The sequence below is a fragment of the Micropterus salmoides genome, unplaced genomic scaffold (genome assembly GCF_014851395.1).
Source record: "Micropterus salmoides isolate LMB-PRFRI ecotype aquatic unplaced genomic scaffold, ASM1485139v1 Ms_hic_scaffold_1, whole genome shotgun sequence".
Taxonomy (NCBI): domain Eukaryota; kingdom Metazoa; phylum Chordata; class Actinopteri; order Centrarchiformes; family Centrarchidae; genus Micropterus; species Micropterus salmoides.
This window is the reverse complement of record NW_024040040.1, coordinates 16746758-16768936: the sequence shown is the minus strand read 5'-3', so window position 1 is coordinate 16768936 and position 22179 is coordinate 16746758. Positions and strand designations below refer to the sequence as shown.

At 41.5% G+C, this 22179-nt stretch overlaps 1 protein-coding gene and 1 non-coding gene across 3 annotated transcripts; both read right to left on the bottom strand.

Annotated features, from left to right (window-relative positions):
* Nucleotides 1-245: 245 nt before the first annotated feature.
* On the bottom strand, nt 246-22129 carry LOC119904201 (N-chimaerin). Of its 2 annotated transcripts, XM_038720690.1 has the most exons (15): nt 21867-22129; nt 21437-21552; nt 19024-19062; nt 18828-18883; nt 13616-13647; nt 12382-12495; nt 10689-10815; nt 10160-10321; nt 6115-6192; nt 5304-5388; nt 4626-4799; nt 3868-3945; nt 3590-3727; nt 3385-3490; nt 246-3237 (listed from the first exon to the last, which is right to left on the bottom strand). In XM_038720690.1, exons 2-15 carry the CDS (start codon nt 21453-21455, stop codon nt 3066-3068), a joined length of 1380 nt encoding a protein of 459 aa, XP_038576618.1. In that variant the 5' UTR covers nt 21456-21552; nt 21867-22129; the 3' UTR covers nt 246-3065. The 2 variants fall into 2 exon arrangements, with proteins under 2 accessions (XP_038576618.1, XP_038576625.1); XM_038720697.1 differs by lacking the exons at nt 10160-10321; nt 10689-10815; nt 12382-12495; ... (3 more) ...; nt 21437-21552; nt 21867-22129 and adding an exon at nt 6346-10140 and having other exon boundaries at nt 6115-6249.
* On the bottom strand, nt 12918-12990 carry trnam-cau. Its single transcript has one exon. It is a non-coding gene; the product is annotated as a tRNA-Met (tRNA).
* Nucleotides 22130-22179: the final 50 nt, after the last annotated feature.

The following is a 22179-nucleotide window of genomic DNA, read 5'->3' as shown; positions in this document are numbered from 1 at the left end:
CAGCCAATGGAGGGAGGCCGACCACGAGCCGGCATCACGTATTGCACGCTGTGAATTGTCCCTAGCAAACATTTTGATTGAGACATTCAAATTTGATGCGTTAACAGGGTGTTTTGTGACATAAGACATTCAAATCTGAGGAAAGAAATTGCTCCAAATTTGTTCCTTGTTCTCTGCTAATCAGCCTAAAAACTCATGTGGGTGTATATAAACCAGTTATGTACAAAATTCAGACATGCACCAAGTGGTAGCCATATTTAATAATTTAATTTTACCATGCATAAACCATATAGAAAATATTTTACAGCAATGACAATTTAAAACATTTCATGATGCCAAAAAGTGTCACAGATCACTGAAGGCTCACAAGTTATCAGGTTAGTGTGATGAGTTAGTACACGGTTAAATAAAACAAAGAAAAGGAGGAATAAACAACAAAATCAACAAAAACTGTTAAAATAAAGAACACATGAAAAACCAAAACATAACCATAATGTTACAAAAATGCTGATGTTACTTTTATGGTACATCCATGTTGATTTGCAGGCCACCCAGCATGGGTGCGCTTCAATTTTACGGACCCGACCCCATCTTTTATCTGTGAAACGGATCCTGACGTGTGGTGGGTCGTCACTGCTTTGAAAAAAATGAAGCGCACTAGGAATAGGTGATCAGTGACCCCCGACAGAAATGGGGGTAGAAGTGAATAAAGAGGGGGGTAAGCATGTGTTAGCGTAGGTGGGGGTCCATGCAGAAGGCATCCGTTCTACACCTCCACCACTTTCAAATGGCACTAGTTAAAAAATCATGGCAAATACACTCCTTCATATTACACGTGATGGGCAACATCATCCCACAATTAAATCAGAGCGCGGTCAAAACATTGCAGCAAAACCTTCAATATGCAACGTTAAACCAGAACCCGATCTTCACATATCTGAAAAGAAATTGATTACAATAACTTGTATCCAGGTAAAATCTTATTTTCTCAGGGTTTTCGCTGTCTGGAAAAGGCATTGGGGGAAAAAAGTTTAAAATGACTGCAAGTGGCTTTCTTTACTTCATGTGGAGGAATTATTATTTCTTAAAATTTCACAGTTAGGTGATGTGGCGGCAGCGGGAGCCAACACAACTGAAATGACAGCAGACGTATCATCTTTCCAAACATGTCAGGGGGAGTCACGATATGGCCTCACTGCCAACAGGCACACAGAGAGAGGGAAGCACCAGTACAACTTTAACTGCAGACACTGATACGAGTAATAAACATTAGGATTGTTTTTTGTTTTATTGAGATTCTTTGCTTTAATTTTTGGGAATGGACACAATATTAAGATTTCAAATAATCTGGTGTTTAAAAACCACTCTTGGTACTGGAGCATCCCCACTCTGTGTCTGAATTACCCCACATGGGCCAATAAAGTTGACAGGCCTTGAAATTATTAGCGTGTCAAATTGCATGCGTGCAAACAATCAAGAATTTCAATTAGTATTTTGGGCACAAAATCTGCCTGTTAAAATTTCTTAACTGCAATACTGCTTTATACAAATGACAAACCAAAGCAAAGCAAAAACAACATAAAGCACGGGTTCACATATTCATATTTCAAGTCACTTATAACGTGTTCCTCTCTTCACTACCTGCCCCTGGTTTGATGTATGCCGCTTTCCAAATGATATTTAAAATAAAAACTCACAAGTTAGCGTTGTCTAATGTAGTAGCAACATTTTACTGTGTAGATGCTTTGCAATCGTGGCGATAACATGCCAATTTAAAGCCCTGATGGAGAACTAGGGAAGGCAACATTTGGCTGCAGATCATTTCCCAAACCTTCCCTTTAACTGTCTACATGACACTGAACTCTGTCAAGAGGTTTTCACCTTTAAGCGGCAAAGCAGGCAGAGGGGTTCAAGTGAGAGAACACAGGCTTGGTTCAAAGACAGTGAGAAAAAAATTTACAGCTCCATCATCACCATTATTGGATGTAATTATACAGCAGCAAAACATTTCTTAAACAAAGGTTTATCATATGACACAAAAAAGGGGGAGTGAGCTTGGCTCTTTTCTATGTTAGCAACTAAAAAACGACTTAGTTGTAAGTGTAATTACTGTATTATTACATTTAAGCCAGAGGAACAGAAGAGGGAGCTGTAAAGTAAATATTTGAAAAAGAGGAATGAAGTCACTATAGGTCCAAGTCACTTAAGTTCCATTCAGAGGAATGAGTGTTGGGTGAGTGGTTCGCTTTTTCCATTCATTCATTCATCCAGCTGTCTACTGTTCAGTCAGTGCTTCTTCCTCTCTTGAGGAGGATTAAATGGATGCCTTGACACTACTGGAAACATCCATCCATCCATCCATCGTCAACCGCTTATCCTGCTTACAGGGTCGCGGGACTACTGGAAACAAAGTGAGCAAAATAACCTCTCACCACCAGATTAGGACCACTAGGCGACACTTGCTCATATGCTTGTGAATAGCGGTGTCGTTTGGTTTCTGTGGTAAATGCTAACAATGCTAACCTATGGCTTTTAAAATGTAGCTGTGAGAAAGAAAATAAATCGTGTGGAGAAAACTGAAAACTGTCAAGGCATCCATTTAACAAAGAGGAGATATTACCATAAAGATGGATCACACAATGTTTCCCCCACATAGACAAAGTAGTGTTGTTGCAATGCTACTATTAATTTCTCCTTAGGACAGGGAACATATTTCTCTTAATCAAGAGAGATAATCATAGTGAGGCTGGAAAATGATCGAGTTCCAGTAATTAATTTTGTTCATTACAAATTTTGGATCTTCTATAGAAGCTTCAAGTCTGTTGGTTGAGTAAAGTTTTGTTAATGTCTTACATTTAAAATGTAGGGAAACAATGTGTCCTTTCCTTCATTGCTCCTTCCATCCACTCCCCACAGACAGGTAGTGTAATTAGCGTCTTCTCTAGCAAGACATCAGGTATCTTGCGTGTTTCTTCTTCATTTTCTTGTCAAACGTGAACAGGTCTTTCACAGGAGGACAAAGCATCTTCCCAATCTGTCCTTCCTTCCTTTTCCCTCCCGTCCTCTCAGAACAACACGTCTTCGTGGGTAATGAGCGTTTCCACCACAAGTCTCTGGTATCGGATATCGTTGAGCGCTGTCATGGCGTCCAGCTCTGGGGCCCTCATCAGCGTCGGGCCGAAGACAATGCCCAGGTTCTCGCTGGACATGAGATTCTCCTTCTCATGCTGGGTCACTCTGGATGGAGAGAGGGCAGAAAGCATGTGTTAGCCCGTCTGACCACAAAGCTAGAAATAAATCCTGATCAAGCCATTAAGCTGAATATCTTCAACAACTTAGCTACCACAACTTAAAAACATAAGTGATGGAGTCAAACCGCCAGACCTTTTGAGGTGAGCCATGAGGTATCGCAGCGTCTCGCAGTGAGCTGGTGGCAGCAGCTTCAAGGCCTCGTGGATAGACTCCAGCCGTTTTTCTGGGTCTGCAATCTCTGCAACACACAAACAAAAGTGAAAACAGACTGTCCCTCCATTCATTCTTGCATCTTATGCATCTTATGCAGTAAGGTACAGAAAGCGCGGAGACCTACTTGCGGCTTCTATGAAGCGCGGGTGGGCATCATATGTGATGAGGGGGATAGGCAGCTCTCTGAAGTAGAGTTTGAGGGCCCCGGTGATGATGTTGATGTCCTCGTATGCACTTGAGGAGATGTCAGCCTTCTCTCCATCTGTGGAGCAAATCAGTCAACAGAGAGAGAGATCCAGTCAAAGGGAAAAGAAACCCCAATATTATGGTGCCAGCTGAAATATCTGCCCTTTGAACTGTATTGATTTTTCACAGATCCTAAAAGGGAAATTCTTTTCTCACCTCTGTCGAAGGCCAGTTTGACATCTTCAATCAGCTCACTGAAGCCTGATATTCTGTACAAACCCTCCGACTGAAGACCTGACACAGACGAGGAGAGTTGAAGTCAACATGAATTGTTGTGAGGGTTGTGAGGAACTGATTTCACACATTTCAATCAGAAATTCACTTGTGCCAGCTTCTCGAACGAGAAACGTACTGATGTTCTTTCTCTTATATACTATTAAATTGAATATCTTTAGGTTTAGGACTGACAAAAGAATACATTTAAAGACATCACTTTGGGTACTGGGAAAACGTGACAAATAATTAATTAAGAAAACAATTGTCAGAATAATCTTCTTTGTGACAGTACTGCTGATTACTCAAATGGGTACTGGGTTGGGATTGATTAAAGGAAAAAAGAAACTAAAACAGTGGCAGGGTGGGGGATGAGGTATTAAATTGCTCTCCGGCTCCAGTCAGGTGTCTCAATTGATTTCACATTATTGTTTTCACTCAGGCCTTGAATCGTAGTCAGTAGTCTATGGCCCATTCCCATGGGGGAAACATCGTAGCACTCCCCCACTCACATGTGGGAGTTATTCTGCTGGTGTACACGAAAAGACAGCATACACACACATTTTGCGTCATATGCTGTTCTTGTAGGTGTTCTCTCTTTCCTTCTATTATAGTTACAGCAAACAATACCTGCAAGTATTTTTTTTCCAACGTTATATAACCACTGACTCACACACTCTCGCTTTTTCTGTCTCTCTAACCTCTAGCTTCCAGTTCCTGTATGCACATGTCGACCACCATGGGCCTCTTGGTGTTGTGGGCTTTGACCAGCGTGGTCAGGTCACAGCTGTACACCTTCTTGACGTGCCGCAGGTCCGGCTGGCAGTCGTTCGGCACGACTTTGGAGCACTGCTTGTGGACGTTCAGCCCACAGTCTGACAGAGAAAGATAGACTATGAAAGTGAATTTGACATTTTAAGGGAGAGTTTTACATCACTGTAGGTCCACTCTTGACCTGAAAGCAGCTGTCTGGCATCTTGTGTAGGTGTATTTACTTAAAAGTGTGCCTGTATCCTGCTGTAAGCTCTTCACACCAATAGATTGGTTAAAGTTGCATTTAAACGTAGGCGTTGCAGAGGCACAGTTCAGCACCCACACACAGCAATAATCGCACTGACAGTGTGTTCTTTGGCACCCATCGTTTAACATTTAAAATCCATGATACACCGCAGATGAGTCAACAGCAAAAGTGACTAACTTTAAGCCCGGTGTCCCAGTTACAAGTCACGCACAGCGGAGGAGGCAAAAAGAGCAGAACGTCAATCTTTTTTTGGGGAGATATTTGTGCACAATCAGTCAGTGATTACTAAAAACCTGTGAGCTTAAGAAAAGTGTATTATCCACTGGTGTGTGTGTGTGTGTGTGTGTGTCTGTGTTACCTGCACACTTGACTCCCTGAGCGATGAGACCCCACATGAAGTTGGCACAGTACTCACACCAGTGGGGGCCTCTGAATGTATGAACCTAGTTAAAAAGACAACAGAGAAAAGCAGAAATCCATATTTAAAATGCCGTGTAAATGTATCACATAATTCACAACACAAAATATAAACAGACAAAGTAATTTGAAAAGTGGGGAAAAGACATAAATATGTGTCGCAAAATAGTAATATATATTTAACCAAGTATACACTGAGAAAAAGGTGAGAAAAATATTCTTATAACCCAGACTGGTTCAGGAAATACCTGAATACCAGCAATAATCTTTATTCTAGACTAACAGGCACTGACAAAAGAATGATGGAGACACAATAGGAGTGCTGAGTTCCAATCTGCTCAATTATTGCATAAATTGCCCCTATATAATGAAATGCTAATAACCTCCATCGCATCACAGTTCTCTCTTTGTGTGTGTCTGTCGGTGTGTGTTGGTCCATATGTCCCTTGAGCTCTGTACACTGTGGCTGTGACCTTTGTCCTCCTCATTAATGGCTACTTGGAATATGGAAATCTGTGAATCTAAAGTGCCAAACAGAAGCTTAAAAAATCTGAATGTAAATGCAGAAATGTGTGTTTCTCTGTTTGAGGGCATGTGTGCATGTGTGTTATCCTGACGCTGTGTGCGCTCTGAGGTGAATAAGACCCCAAGAGCTGAATCAGCGATTCTGGCATCATTCAACACACACACACACACACACACACACACACACACACACACACACAGGACGGAGAAGCAAAGGAACGGCTTACCTTGAAGTTGTGGACCTTCTCATACTTGGGCACTAAGTCGCTCTCCCTCAGGGTGGCCCGCCGCACCAGCGATGTGAGCTGCGAAAGGGCAAAAGATCTGATTGGTTGCCAGAAAGTGGAAGCAGGGGAGCTGGGTTTGGAGGGGGTTGGCGCCCGGTTAAAGCGGTTTCCCCTGCCCGTGCTGGGGTCCGAGGTGCTCCCCGAGATTGGCAGGGAGGAAATTGAACCAGCGCTGACATTCAAACTGAGAGCTGCGGTAAACAAAGAGCCCTTCTGACCTGCATCCTTCTCGACCCGCCTGCGTGATTGCTTTTTACCCCTTTTAACGACATACGACTCTCGGCTCGGCATTGTGGGACCTATAGTTCTGGTGTGAATTTAACTCACAATGGAGGTTTAAATCAAAAGCTGGCTCTGAGACCAAAATCTGAAAATCATTAATAAATACAGCAAGCCAGTCAGACTGCGAAGGAAACCAAAAACAAACAAGTAAATACTCAAAAGATTGTGTTTAAAAAAAGAAAAACGCCAAGAATAACGAAAACAAACAAGAACAGCTAGACTCTCAAATCATTCCAAAGCTCTGCTCTGACAACAACATCCCAAACCGAGGAGCCAGCACAGGACCAATCCTGCTGTCTTAGCGCCACAGAGATCAGCCAATCAGATCAGCTCTGCATACTGATGCGGCTGCATGGTGCAATTCCAGCTCATAACAAAAAACAAAACAAAAACAAAAGCCAGCCAGCCAATAAAAGTGTGTCTTAAAATCAAGAGAAAAACAAAACCAAAAAAACTTATTGATTCAATAAATTGTCACTTCTTGAGATGCGTTCCTGTCTCTCAGTCTCGTGTAGGTGAGCTCTTTAGCCCACATGGCTCAGTGTGTGCGTGTGTGTGTGTGTTAATCCGCTTTCCCTCGACACATTCGCCTGGCAGAACCAGTGGAGGAGGAGGGAGGTGATAAAAGGCGGAGAGAGAGAAAGAAGAGGGAGGGGGAGGCTAAGCTACGGGGCGGTAATGGATGAATTTAACAGGTCACACTGAGAGGAGAATGAGCCAATCAGAACGCAACGATTCTTGTTGTTCTTCACCAAATCTGCCCTCTCAATTGTCCCAGGAGAGAAAGAGCGAAGGCATGAGCTGAGAAACCAGCCATTATTACATTCATTTGTTCATACTTTGTCCCTCTCTGCTTTCCCCCGCTCTCTCTCCCTTTGTCATTTTACCTGCAGCATCAATCAGCAGTCCAGTAGTTGAACAGTTCAGAATATACACAATCCCATGTCCTAATATGGCACGTGAATCAAAAGCCCTGGTCATCCATTATCTTATCTCATACAAGTAACATTATATAAGAACAGTTTAAGGCTACATTTGCACTTAACAAGGAACCTCTAAAGTGCACTTCTTAAGTGCCGCCTCTGGTGGGTGGATGTTTAGACTTTCCTACTTTGACATTTTTGAGGCTGAGCACACCGTCTTTGGGACTGCGTTAAATCCTGTTACTCTGGGAGAGATTTACAAGCTTTTTTGTTTTGATATTTTACATTAAGATAACACCAGTATTGTTTTGTGGCAAAGGAGCGACAAGACGTTTCAAAAAGATATAGTAAATAGGTTGCATTTTACAAGATTTACAAGCCACCTCATATTCAAATCACTAATCCTCAGGTTATATTGACAACACAGTGGATATGTATGATTGGTCATGGATATTTCATGTTTTCATTGCATGGGGACGGCGGCATGGAGGCTGCTAGGTGTCTAACAAAAGAGAATCTCAATTATAGACAAAGGCAAAAAAACAGAAAAGGGAAAGAGGAAATCCAGCTGGTTAAGCTTAGCAACTCCTCATATTCCTTTGAGTATATGTATTATTTTTTCTGTATGTTCTGTCAGATCACAAGGTGTTAGACTCTGGCTGCTACCTTCTTCTCTCACCACCAAAATCCCTGTCACCATCTGGCGAGCTCACTCTCAAAACAAGGCCTTAAAAATTAAAAATTTAAAAGGTCATCACCACAACCACGTCTTTATCGCCCCCACGGGGGCTATAAAAACTGCATTTAACCCACAGAAAGAGGGGAATACGCTGAATGAACGTGTGAAATATGCATTTCTCGTTTGCGTTGTCTTCCCTACGGCGAGCCACCTCTGGTCTCAATGTCACTACCGTACTGCTTTGTCTGCAAATCCACCCAATTATGAAAGCACACATGTACACACACAAGACCACCCCCCTTACACACACACACACACACACACACACACTCACACACACACACACACACACACACACACACACACACACAGTGATGGATGAGGTGCAGCATAGGTGGTCATGCTCTGCAGGTCATACAAGGCCTCAGGAGGCTCAGTACTGGCGTAGCAGATAAACGCAAAGCACACACTGCACCTACTTTGTTATGGGCCTGTTGGGTGTGTGTGTGCGTTTTCCCTGGACTGTATTACACTTGTGTGTGGTGGGTGTTTGTATACACGAGTCTGAGGGTTTTACAGCAGTTGTCTGGATGGACTTGCATCCCCTGCCTCATTTTCCTGCACCCACCTGCACAAAACGCACAGCTGCAGAACTGAAATTTACATTCAACGCTGCAAAGTGATTAGCGTCTGAGCTAGCTCCTGCTCCTGATTTTGTCACTTCTGTTTTCATACTCTGAAAAGCTTTCCCACCTGTCCTCTGGGTTCGAAACTAAACAAAGAAAACAAACTAATCATCTCCCAGCTGAGTGGAAAGTAATGACCCGACAACAAACTCGGCTCCTGAATACTTAGTAGAAGGATTGTGGGAGATAGAAGGTTTCTGCTATTGCTGTTATGTAATTTTACTGCAGAGCCCTTGGCTGGAGGCCATCTCTCCTCTGCATCCATCCTCCTCCTCCTTCTCCTCATCCTCCTTCTCCTCTTCCTCCTCCTTCTTCTCCTTCGTTCACCATGCTCAACTCTCATTCTCCCATCTTAGTACAGTACATACAGCAACATACCCTTATTTTTCCCTCTCTGCAGGATTTCTTAATATGTCAGTTTCACCAACCATGCTTTACAAGTCCTAATGTACAGATACTATACATGTGCTTATCACTGTTCTATAATATATGCACATTCTGGAAAAATGATGATGGTATATATGCTAAAATGTGCTGCTTTATGATTTATGTAACCTTTATTTTTGCATGAAAGAGATTGATTGTTCCAAGATATTTTGCATAATGCCTATAGCGTTAAATACATTCTACTTCCACTTGTAAATTAACTGATTTCTTCCTCTGCTGAGCTGAAACAGAAATTTATATCATTTCCTACTGATGTCTTCCAGATTCAGGCGCATTCATTTAAAGATGCAAATGCAAATCTAGCCTGAACGTCTTCATCTCTCAAGCTCTCTCTGGATCAATTCATCCTAAAAAACAGGGCTGATGTCTGTGTCCCTACATGTTTTTCCACAGTCAGTTTCTTCACTTATCACTGATCTAATTACTCACCTACAACATGCAAAAAAAAAAAAGTGCAAAACACCCAGTCAAAGAGACTCAAATGATTTAATTTGCCTTAGAACGGTTAATTTTAAAGTGCTCAGACAGTGGTTTCTTAAAAGAGAGTGTTCTTTGGTCTGTAGCCAGTACTCTGTGCCAACGTTACACCCTTTCTTATTCAAAACAACCCCCTTAAAACCCCGCTAAGCATTTGTGTCAGTTTGCCAAAACATATGTTAATTGGAGGATGCTGATGTAGTTCCCTACGCAGTTTCTATATCAAAAATCCATATTTCTAGAAGATATTGATCGCAGCCTCTAAAAGCTACGCCACGTCGCTCTTGAGCTGACGATACTTCCTCAGAGTGACACTTGATGGAATATAATGAACAAACATAACTTAGGTAACATAAGTTCACAAAACGTGTCGGTTCTTACAGAAGGTGGGTGGGTAAGGCTCCCTAACAGCCCCAACATAACAGCCAAATCCGGCCATCGAGTGCACACCTTGCCCATGTCACCGTTCACGCACGTGTGTTTGTCCTCACCCTCTCCTCGGCATTATGGTCGCCTTTGGCCGGAGTTGGCCCATCTACGGCCTCTGGGCTGAGTGGCAGGTGTTTTTTCAGGGTGGGCTCCTGGTTCAGGGTGGTGTAGCCCACGTGTTCGTAGATTGGGTTTATGGTCATCTTAGCGATGTACTCCGCTGCCTGGAAATGTGACAGTTATTTAAGCAGTTAAGTTTTGATATTTTAACAGTTGCAGGTTTATATTATTTACGACAGTAACAATGTGTCAGTGCTTCCCAACTGTATGAATGATAGTTTTTTCCATCTGTGAAATGCAGGGCACAAAGCTTTGAATGCTGCCATTGTGCAAAGTGATCATCTATAATCAGCATTTACTATTCAGCCCTGATCAATGGGACTAATGACGCAGCACTGTTCTCTGAGGCAGTGTTAGCTGAAACAAGCTGAAACTTACTGTTTTTATGACGGAAATGATTAAAAACTTCTTCTAATTCAGTGCAGACTGCAGTTAAGAAGGAAAGAGTGATGAACAAACACACACACACACCTTCGTCTCAATGTAGAGTGTGATGAGGCCGTCTGTGACCAGGTCGTGGATGGACTCAAACCTCTTCTCACCAACAAAGTGCTTCCCGTCATGGTATAGACGGAAGTTTCTCGTCTGGTTCCCGAACCTAGAGAGAATGTAGGAGGGAGCTTTAGCTTTAGGACTGTCTAACAGAGGAGTGGGTCAGAACTTTCTCATCAGCTGTTTGTATAATTTTTTACACAACAGACTCTTCAAAGAGTGGCTGGTTTTCTATCACAGACAGAGGAGATACATCTATCTGCAATCGGCAACATTAACCAGCATCTGGGTTTGACCATTAATGACCTAAAATCTATCTATCTATGATTTGATCAAAATGACGAGACTGTGTGGCTTTTTGCTTCCAACAAGGTGGAAAAGGAAAATAGAAAGCTTGAAAGCAAAAATGCAACCAAAGAAGAAAAAAAGAGGCTTCATCGTAAACAATCTCTACGTGAATTTTCCGGCATACAAAAAAAATGGTGCTAACTCGAAACTGGGCCAACACATAATCTGCTCCTCGGCGGATCACAATGAAACCACTGCAAGATACAACAGCACCGTTAGATCATTAACCCAAAATCCAACCTTTCCTTTCCTGCCGACCCAGAGCGGAACACCAGTTTATGAAGGGGTATTTATGGAAGGTAATTATAACCACAGTGATGGCAGTGTGCAGGTGGAAGAATGATATGGCTATGAATAGAGCGATCTGACCCAAAACCAAATGCAAACTATGCCATGCGCCCATTTTAAAAGTGTGACACCTACTCTGAGAAAATGATAGGTCATATTCAATTAAAGTGACGAATGATATGCTTGCAAGCTAACCAGGCTAAAGCAGAGTGGGCATCTGGGTGGCAATAAGCATTATTCAGACCGACAATAATGATTTCCAAATGAACTTTTGGTTGCCTGATTAGGGAGACGGCTTCAACAAACTAACACTCCCTCACATTCATCTCTCCTCATGAGGCAAAGCTCAGTGGAAGACGGTGTATGGAGCCGCGTGAGGTTAGAGATCAGTGCTCCTGAGTGGCTTATAGCTCGAACCGCCTTTAAACCCCTCACAACTCACAACACCCGCAGTGTGAGCACATGACCAGACATGCACATCCACGCTGTACCCGCTTCAGTGTTTCTAGCCTTGTCATTGACATATGTGCAGGAAATAGGCAAAGGAACTAAAACAACTGTTCCTACAAGGTCTCAGGGGACGGAGGAAAAGCAGAGCACACACAGTTTAGGCAATTCTCCAAGTGAGATTAAATATCTCAAGTTTCCAAAGACAAAACAAAAAACAAAAAACTAAAATACTACATTACTCATTCCTAAATGGATCCAGAAATCTTTAAATATTTAATGCCACAAAAACAACAGTAATATGTAATAAAATGTTATTACAGCTGGTTATGCTGACAGGATATAACTGAAAGCATTCAAACATGGTCACCTAACAAGTTCCTTAACTCATTACTGTAATTTGGCAGTTATATAACATATTCACTTCTGCTAAAAAGGACTGGATACCTGTGTTTATCCAGACTAAACAAACTGGAATCCTTGTTCCAGTACTTAAGCTTGCAAATATCCACTGGCAGCACTGAGCTTACATTTGTTCTTGATTGTGTGTATCTCCCTACATTAGCTAAATGCACAGACACAAGCATACCTTAGAGCCAGCGTGTATGTGCCCGGCTGTCTCTGACTCTCTCTGATGAGGTAGCTGCCTTCGGCCTGACTCAGTAACTGGTCGGCTTCTTCTCTGGAGATCATCCCATGGTACCTGAACGGAAAAAAACAAAAATAAAGGGCTTTATTATTCCACAAAAACAAATTGTGTTCAAATACAAAGCAACAAGCCTTCACAACAACTCATCACCACAACTCGAATTAGCAATGTCAATGCAGATTATCTCAAAATGTCAGATATCAGCCCAATCAGTCTATCTCTACGAAGGAATATTGATAAACTGCAAATAGTAAAAAGTGTTAGATGTATGAATGGATTAGTGTGAGGTATGTCATCAGAGAGACTGGATAGCATTAAACGGGTGAGCAGGAGTGACGCTGGACTTCTGTCATTATCAGCAGTACGTTCTTGATATAATGACTTGAATCTTGATGCAAACCCACTGTCTCTCTACATTTGACGATATGTACAATCACTGTCTATGCTGTTGTTTCATTTTCTGACTTTAAAACACCTGCCCCGTGTGAGGCTCGAACTCACGACCTTCAGATTATGAGACTGACGCGCTGCCTACTGCGCCAACGAGGCCTGATTACAAATGCATCGTGATTCAGACAAATTGTCATAGTTGCCACAGGATGAAGAAAGAAAATTACTATAACAAACAAATATTAATGAAGTGCAAATAGTAATCAGTGTTGAATGTGTCCACATGGAAGAGTGTGAGGTATGTTGTCAGACATCTAGCTGTATAGCATTAAACAGATGAGCAGGAGTGGTGCTGGACTTTTTTAATTATCAACTGTACATTTGTGATATAATGAATCTTCATGCAAACCCACATATTTGCTTGCTGTATAGCTTTCCACCATATTAGACAGATGTATCTGCAGACATTTTGTGTTGATTGGCCTTGTGAGTGCAGGTATCAGCCAGTGCTGATAATCTTAAAATGCCAGATACTGGCAAAAGTAATCGGCCGACCAATTAAATAGTCTATCACTATTAACATGTCTATTTTTGAAAACGTTCTTACTTCACAGCATTTTTTCCACACCTGCCTAAAGCTCTTGCAGAGTACTGCATATGTGGGAACTTTGGATTAACAGCTATAAGGTAGGAGGAGATGAATTAAAAAAACATTCTCATTGTTGGAGATGAAATGAGGGAATGTGCCTCATACGAATCACAGATAAAGAGAGGCTTTACTTACTCTCTTCCATAGTATTTAGGTCGGTTGTCCACCTGCAGGGTAAAGAAAAATATGTAGCCTGTAAAACACTCAGGTCAGATCACATAAGGGCAGAAGAATGACACGTGCAGAAAGAAACTTAAATACTCACACTTTTAACTAAAGAACAAAAGGTAAATGGGATTTTCACGCTTAAATGTCAACTAATGACGCTATGTGAGGGTTCATTATTATGCTTTTGGGTGACTGGCAGCATAACACCACCAAGAATGTCACATTGCTCTGTAGGACAGGAGATCATCCCTCACAAAAACAACAACAACATAGTGTGTGAAACTGTGTGCCCCTGCTGAATATTTCCCCAGACTTTCGGGACTTGAATATAAACCCCGCAGGGTAGCCGGTGTGTGCATGAGGTTGTGAGCGTGTGGGCGCAGACAATATTGCACGGGTCAGATAAAAAGCGGAGCATTCTCAACAAAACTGCTGTCGAGCCAATAAATCAACACCCAACAAACGGCGCTGAATATTAATTTGGATGCACTGTTGTTTGTATGAGAGGAAAGTAAGGGGCATCCTTTCATATTATACACTTTAGCATGAAACACTAAACATTGAGACAAATCTTGGCTTGTACATGCATAATGCCAACAATGTCCTATTTTGACAGGTGGATTTAAAATGTGCTGCACGTAAACACATACTGTCAAAACAGCTAAAACCAAACTCCTGCAAGTTATTTCACTGTTCAATGCGGCGTACAGCAGCCTCCACTAAAACCCTACAATGTCATAAATAACACAACACAGTCGAGATGGCAAAAGCCAGACACAAAGTTGGGCCGACGGAGAGCCAATCATGATCATGCATGTACCCAAAGGAGGTGTGTAAGCCCTCTCTTATCAGCCATGCATGTGCACCTCTGGACACCTACCAAAACTGCTCTGAGGCCTGTCAGCAAGCCGTACGTCAAGCGGACAGACTAATACCCATAACTAATTCTCGACAGACATCCATGACTGCACATTACAGTGCTGAGCTGGAAGAAAGAAGCTGCGTGGAAGAAAAACATCTCTTTTAAACGAAATGATGAAATAAATGGGACAGAGTGAAATGTCTATCTGACAGAGCCTGAAATCACACAAGGGACAATAATGTAAAGAGTTAATTTTGCCCATTTTGCATATGGCATACTAATTTAGGGAAATATTATGCAGCTGTAGCAAACAATACATATTTGTCCTAGAACTACTGCTGGCAATGTCAGCTTGTGCTTTGATAAAGCCTGAATTAATAGCTCCTCACGAGAGCTTGGCACTTAACAGCTCATAAGTTACAAAGATTTATGTCTTTGGTGGATCACTCAAGACACTCAGCAGTCATTGGGAGGCCAATGTCAGATCACGACAGAGAAAAGGCAAGCCATTATCAGGACTGACAAACTGAAACTTGAAAGAACTTTTCAAACGGGTTGCACACACTGGCAAAGAGATGTTCTGCATGAAGCTTAGTCAGCTTCTTCGCCACACTTTTGTTTTTTATCTGTTTTTTTCCGGCTTTATTGCCAAAAAATGTGTTACCTCTGACATAAATACAGTCATTGGAAGATGAAGACGGAGTTTTTGGATTAAAGAGCCACGATCCACCTGGCCCTAACAACCGGACCAGGCGCCACGGCGGGTGCAGTGATCGCTCAGAGGAGAGGAAAGAGAGCCAGGAGAGGCCCAGCTTGGACTTAATTCTGCTCCTTAAGAACCGGTCTGGACAAAATGGGACTCATATTGACCAGACAACAGAATTCATAGACTGTCGTGCCCACATCGTCACAGAGACCTGCCCCGTCAACATCCGGATCAAGCTCTCGGCATGTAGTCCATGTTCCGAGCTGTCAGCTCAGGACTCCGGCAAGATGAGAGGAGGTGTTTTACATCTATGAGGCTTGGTGCTCAAACACAGTCAAAATGGACTGAATTTGAAGAGATTGAAGAAAGCGACATTATCGATTATCACGATTGTTCATTTTAGATGGAGATTCACTAGTCGATTAGTCGAGTAATTGTTACGAGACTATTACCTACTGCTAATTATTCCTCTCTTACATTCGTAAATGAGCGCACTGCTTTACTCAAAAAAAAAAAAACTCACTGTTAATAATAACGAGGTATAGTCTAAGCACAGTTAAGTGACCCTGACACGCCATACATTAAAAAGTACCAGTCACAGATAAGTGCTTATTGGGGCATCATTAAATCACATATGGCTGAACTCCCAGCAGACAACACGGGGCCGCCGGTAACAGGGGGGCTCCTCCACTCCTTCTGTCTGGCTGATTTTATAACTGGGTCAGCACCGACTACCTGACCAGGCCAGTGCATCAAAGAGAACAGCTGTTCCTCTGGCATCTCTCACACACACACACACCTATTCGATAATCCACCCTTAGATTCCCCCAAACAGGTGGGAATCAGCAACGTGTCGCACCACCTGGGTTCCCTTAGCTAGGCTGGAGCCTGCACTTATCTGTGTAAATTAAACTTACAAAAACGTAAATATGTTGAAATTCATGTCGTTTTGATGAGAAGTAAAAGGCCAACACTTCTACCCACTTAACTGGGTACCCATTTATCTCTTGCATAATTTCATCCCTGCCTCGCTCCCTTTTCTCCTGTTACACTTGTTCCTCAGCTCCTCTAATACCTGCTGGAATAAAAGAACAAAAACACTATGTTGGCTTTCCTTTAACAGTACAAAAGGTATTTTTACCAAAATTAATTATTTTTTTATAGCGTACATGCCTTCCCTGAAGACAATGGATTGTTGAACTACAGCAGAACAAATCAGCCCTGCTACAAGCTGAGTCAGCGAATACAGTGTCTGAGTAGCCTAAACACACAGACGCAACCATGTGATGACTAACTGAAGATACAGGGTAATGGAATATTAAACTAACTGCTAGGCTGCTTTGAAACATCTGTGAATGGATTTATATCCAGGTGACAACTCTGATGTGTTTGAAGTAGTGTTGTGTCGTTCAATGAACATTTCATTCATAAGACCTAATCGTGTGTATGACTCGGCAGGAATGGGTTGTCTCAGCGACAAATTCGTTCATTTTCACGCATGCGTGAAGGATCTTGGACTCTTATGTTCACTCGTCACACGTCAGCTGCATGGGCTCCGTCAGCACAGGAAACAGAACTGATTAGGTCACGACTCTCAACTGTGGGTCTCTAGGTCTGAGTCGTTTTGTCACGTGACAGCTACTGTGGAGCAGGAATGAACTACTCGTTCACCGCTCACATGGGTCCTCCTCAGTCTTTCATTCACTCGGCAGGCTGAGGTACTGCCAGCGCCGGAGAATGAGAGGCAGGTCGGCTGTCAGGTAACAGTCACTGGACTGACATTATATAGCTATTTTGTTAATTATGTGACATTTTATAAAGCATAACGTTATTACAGCGCAGTGATGTTGTGCTAAGTTATAGTTTTAACACAGCCGTACCGTAACTTCAGTCCTGCTAGTGTTTAACATTACAGCTAACAGCTGATGAGAGTTGTTGTGGGTCCGCTCCACTTCAGAGCCCTGACAGGGTTCTACCTGGAGCCGAATTACCTCCGAGGTCGTCTCCTCTCCAAAACAAACAGACCCGGTCATTAAAACATTAAAACACAGCCACGTAGCAACGTTAGCATTAGCCCTGTGGTTTGTTTACAGCTAACAGCTGATCCAGGTCCGCCAGAGAACGCAACGTAACTTTTCCTTTATATTTACCAACAGAGCCGTGCTGTTGTTTCACAGCTCCTGACTGGTGAACAACCTGGCCGTGTTTGAGAGCGATGTGCCTTATGTTTGTTTCTCTGTCTGCAGAATCCGGACCTGATGTGGCCCATTCTGCGTCCAGACCTGCCATACTGCTGCGTTTATATGTGTTTATTTCTCTGTTCCTCTCTCTGTGCTGGAGTTCTTTAAGAACTTGGTGGCTTGATCCAGATTATTATTAAATTGGTTGAATTTTAATAGTGTGTGTGTTTAAGAGTGTGTTTATTCATATAGTGTATCAAGCTTATTACTATTTACTGCAAATCTATTATTAATATTTTACTCATGGATAGGGACATTAGGCTACTGTATGAATAAGCACTTTAGAAATAATGATAGTAATTATATACATAAGCCTTTATATGGCTGGTCTGGTTGTATACTCAGGAAAGATTGTGAAAATGGAAGGATTTAGGAGTAGTGGACAACATATTTCTGTGTTTTTTTTTTACATGGTTTGAATTTGGTTGTGAGCCCAAGGGGGTTTATATAATGATGATATACAGTAATCAAGAGGTGAATTTGTGCATTGTACTTTGTCAAATAAAGCAAGCCTTCAGTGTCTATGAAGATTCTCAGTCATCCAGGTCATAGTTATCCAACGAAGGTTAAAATGAAGGGCAACTTCTTCAGTTCTGGAACTGAAGAAGTTGGATAAGGGACGAAACGTCTTCCAGTAGCTTCAACCAAGTCCAGTTGCCCTTGATTTTAACCTTCGTTGGATAAGCCTTCAGTGTTTGAGAACGGCACTGTTTTTTAATTGCCCACTAGAGGGCTGCAGCGCCACAATAACCAGCCTAGTTCAAATGAACGAAATGACTCAAAAAAAGATTAGTTCATTTTAATGAACGAGATTTGAATGAACGAGTCTGTCAAAAGACTCGAACTTGCCATCACTAGTTTGAACACCAGTGCTCAAATCTCCTGATTCTCATTTAAGCCAAGTGTTAGCCCAAAATAGCACTAGAGTGTTGCTACTGCATGCCAAGTGGCAAGTTAAAACAAGTGACAGCAAGTCCATAACGGACACTTTTAGGCTTCAACATCTGCAATTATTTCAAAGAAAAGTGATACTTTTGAGCAGTAGTTCCATGAAGTCTTGCCATTGAATAATGTGCTAAAATTTCTTTCCTTTCTTTTCTAGGATTTTTAATATTAAAGATATCCAATATATAACAATAGTTATTTTTCTGCTTGCTCAATGATGCAGAATAGCATATAGCTTGTTGCAAAAGAGACTTTTGCTTTTCTAGATCAACTGAGACAGGACAGTTTTTCTAAAGCTCGGGCAATGCCTCGTGTATATATAGTAGATTTTTTCATGCTACTTCACTGCGATGATCCACTGATCAAAAGTCAATTCCTCAAAGAAACATAATGGACAAATTAAACAGTGGCTGGCTGTGTTCTCACCTCACAGGTGCAGGTGAGTCTGCGTGGATGAGGCGCCTCCTGCTGGAGCTGGTACACTGTGGCAAAATACACAAAGCACAGTCTGCTAAAAGCACGCCGCCACCATTAAGAAACTCTCAAGATAGAGAGAGTGTAAGAATCTCAATCACATACTGTTTTCAAGAAAATAAAAGATAATTGTTCCATCAGTACTTACAGTAAGACTTCCACACCGGTGGCCTGTATTCATCATGATCTGAGGACAGAAAAGTACAACATCTTAACCAGCCGCAGTTCCTCAAACTTGATCTGCTTTCCTGCAGCGCACCCAAGTGGACAAAACATGATATTGACCAGTGCTGATTTTCCGACATTAACCACCAACCAGTAAGCTCAGGATTCTCTCATTTCATTTCATCTTCCTCCTTATTTTAAATTGTGGAAATAACAGTGAGTGTCTAACTGAGGGTGCAGGGGGAGCTTAACGTACAGACAAAAACAGGCATTTTACATTCAATCAAACTCAAAGCTCAATTACTGTTTTAATGGATGAACTGGATACCAACCAGGCTTTCGGAGCAATCACATGATTGTCATGGCTGAACACTAAAACTGCTAAAGGAAATGTTGCAGTTTTATTAATGCCACTGCCAAATAAACAAGCTAAAAAAGCACGGCGTTAAGTTAAGAATTTCAGCCACTTTATTTATTATAGTTTATGTGCTTTTACTTTTGAGATATCAGACTGATGCATGGTGAATTTTCCCACAACAAAGACATCACTAAACGATGACTAAGTGACTTAATAAGTAAATCTACTCGGTGGAGCATAAAAACCTGTGAAAGATTCATTTATATCACTTTGCAAAAGTGTAATGAAATGTAAATTTGCTTTCACTGTGATGTTTATCTTTCTTACACTCAGGCAAGCTTACGCTGTCATCCCCCTCAGGCCTACACGTTTAAAATGATTTGCAGACAATATCAGCTTTAGAGCAGTGTTTCCTCGTTGTTCGTCCAGCTGCTGCAGGCCATAAACAACACTGACATTAATATGAGAGTAAGTAAGTGTGACTCTGTGCAGCACCAGACGCTGAGAAGAACAAAATCATATTCAGCCCTAAGCACTCCACTGGAGTTTGGCTGAACTCTGCAGCAGTTACGGAACATTTGTACACTGTGATTACTGTGAAATCCTTTCAGGTTCAAATTCAGTGCTGTGTATGTTTATTCAGTGACTCATTGTGGCTCATAGCATGAAGCAACTGTGCAAATTCACAGCAATGGTGCAGGACACAGTTTAGGATAACATTAATACTAAAATTCCTGCTGCATAAGCATGACAAAAGTCAGTGCTGGGTACTACACTGTTTTTATGTAAAATATAAAATACAAATGCCTTGTTTCTTTCCTTAAAAATGGAAATGTGCAAGATGACCTGAAACTAATTCCTGAATCAGCCATGTACAATAACTTTGTCTCAGAAATAAACTTGCTCCACCTGTACATTTAAACATTTGTAGGAAATACACTCATTCTGATGCTGAAAATGAATATGCTTATATTGAATATGCTTATGCTTATATTCAGCATCTTGCAAATTCAGGCACATGCTGTCTTCCATCTTCTCTGCATGGGTAAAACTAACAGCCTGTTTCCTGTCTCAGTGTACTCCACAAGCCTTATCTATTCAACACTTGTCGTCGTGGTATCCTGTCTTCAAAATAACTCCAAATCCTCCCCGGGCAAGCGTCTCACACTCCTTCTCAAGGCAACCCTTATACTCACAAGAAAGCAGACATAACATAACGACTAGTGACAACTTGTAGTGTCTGGAACAGGGGTGGACAGAAATAAAGTCCAGTGCTTTTTACTAAAGTACTGCACTGACAGCATTTTACAGCTAACACTACTTACCTAAATATTTGAAGGAAAGACTTGTACATGTTTTGTTGACATGTTTTCGTCATGTATTTACACAGCATCATTTTGTTCACTTCTGGTCTACAATAACTACAATATATCAATGGTGTGTCCTTCTTTAACTAAGTAAATACAGAAATACAACAATGTAAAAGCCCTGCATTTTAAATGTTGCCTAAGTAAAAGTACATTATTAGCAAAGTACTTTCATTAAGCAGTAGAAGGTGTGTGTTTATATTGTTAAATATTATTAAATATTATGTAATTAACAATTATAGCTGGTGCATTACAGTGTAAGCAGTTTAATTTAATAGGTCAGGAGAAAGCTAATTTAACTACTTTATGCGCTTTTGGCTAGTTAAATCTATAAAATACATCAACTTTTACAAGATGATTTGGATGTACATGTAGTAGACTAAGGTGTTCATTGGTTAAGTAAGTTATAAAGTAGCACAATATGGAAATACTCAAGTATTCTAGTGCTTCAAAAGTGCAGAGTAGAGTAACGTTACTTGAATGAATGGACTCATAGTTGTGCTCCATGGCTACTGGATCCACAAGATTTCTAGGAGCCTCTCCCAGTTTTACCAAAATAAATGATGGCTAACCACAATGGGCAGTAGACTGTGCATCAGTGTACCAGCCACCAAGCAAAATACACACCGCCAGTACACTCAGCAACAAAACAAGAGCCGAGATCTGCTTACCAAAAACATTTAGGGCCATCTTGATTCTGTGATATGATGATGATGATGATGATGATGAAGAACAATTAACCAGCAGATGCAAATATCCAGCAAAACGGACCCACTCAGTTTAAATCCTGAAAGAGAACAGACAAAAAAGAATAAGGTGAAAGTATTAAACTGCTGACTATGGTGAGCTACCCTGGTTAAAGTGAAAACAGCTGAGTAACGATAAACAATAAATAGTCCAAGCTCATATTATAGTGAGCTAACGTTAGCGGCGTCGGTCAGCGTTACTTTAGTTAACGGGCTTAAACAGACAAGACTAATGTTTTTTTAAACATCACACTGAATAGAAAACATTTGCTTTGTCATACAAGTGTAAGTGCACCGTCTGCGTGTGAAACTATACCCTGGTTTATTAATGTAACGCTTGGCTAATAATACTCACATTCACGTCCATTCTACGTTGTGGTCGCCATCTTGCTGGGTCACGTGAGCAGTCTCGCCCTCTCTCCACGGTAACTATGGCAACGGATCTTGCCGATGCTGCTTCACCGTAAAAAAGACATCGCCATTACCGATTTAAAGTTGTTGTTGTTTTTGTATGATATAGTAAGTTATGTCACACTGTCCTAGTAATATAGGCAACGAAAGCAAACGTTATGTTTTTAAAAGGTAACTAGCGAAAGCTCCAGGCCTGTTTAACTAACCGGACACGTTAATTCGTGGTATTTATCAGCTTTGTCGGGGTAGCAGAGTAT

Excerpts from the sequence above, each read along its gene's own strand:
- LOC119904201 (XM_038720690.1), bottom strand. Across the intron at positions 10,816-12,381 it reads ACATACACGCTGGCTCTAAG|GTTCGGGAACCAGACGAGAA; the intron begins GTATGCTTGTGT and ends CATTCTCTCTAG. Across the intron at positions 10,322-10,688 it reads CACTCTACATTGAGACGAAG|GCAGCGGAGTACATCGCTAA; the intron begins GTGTGTGTGTGT and ends TCACATTTCCAG.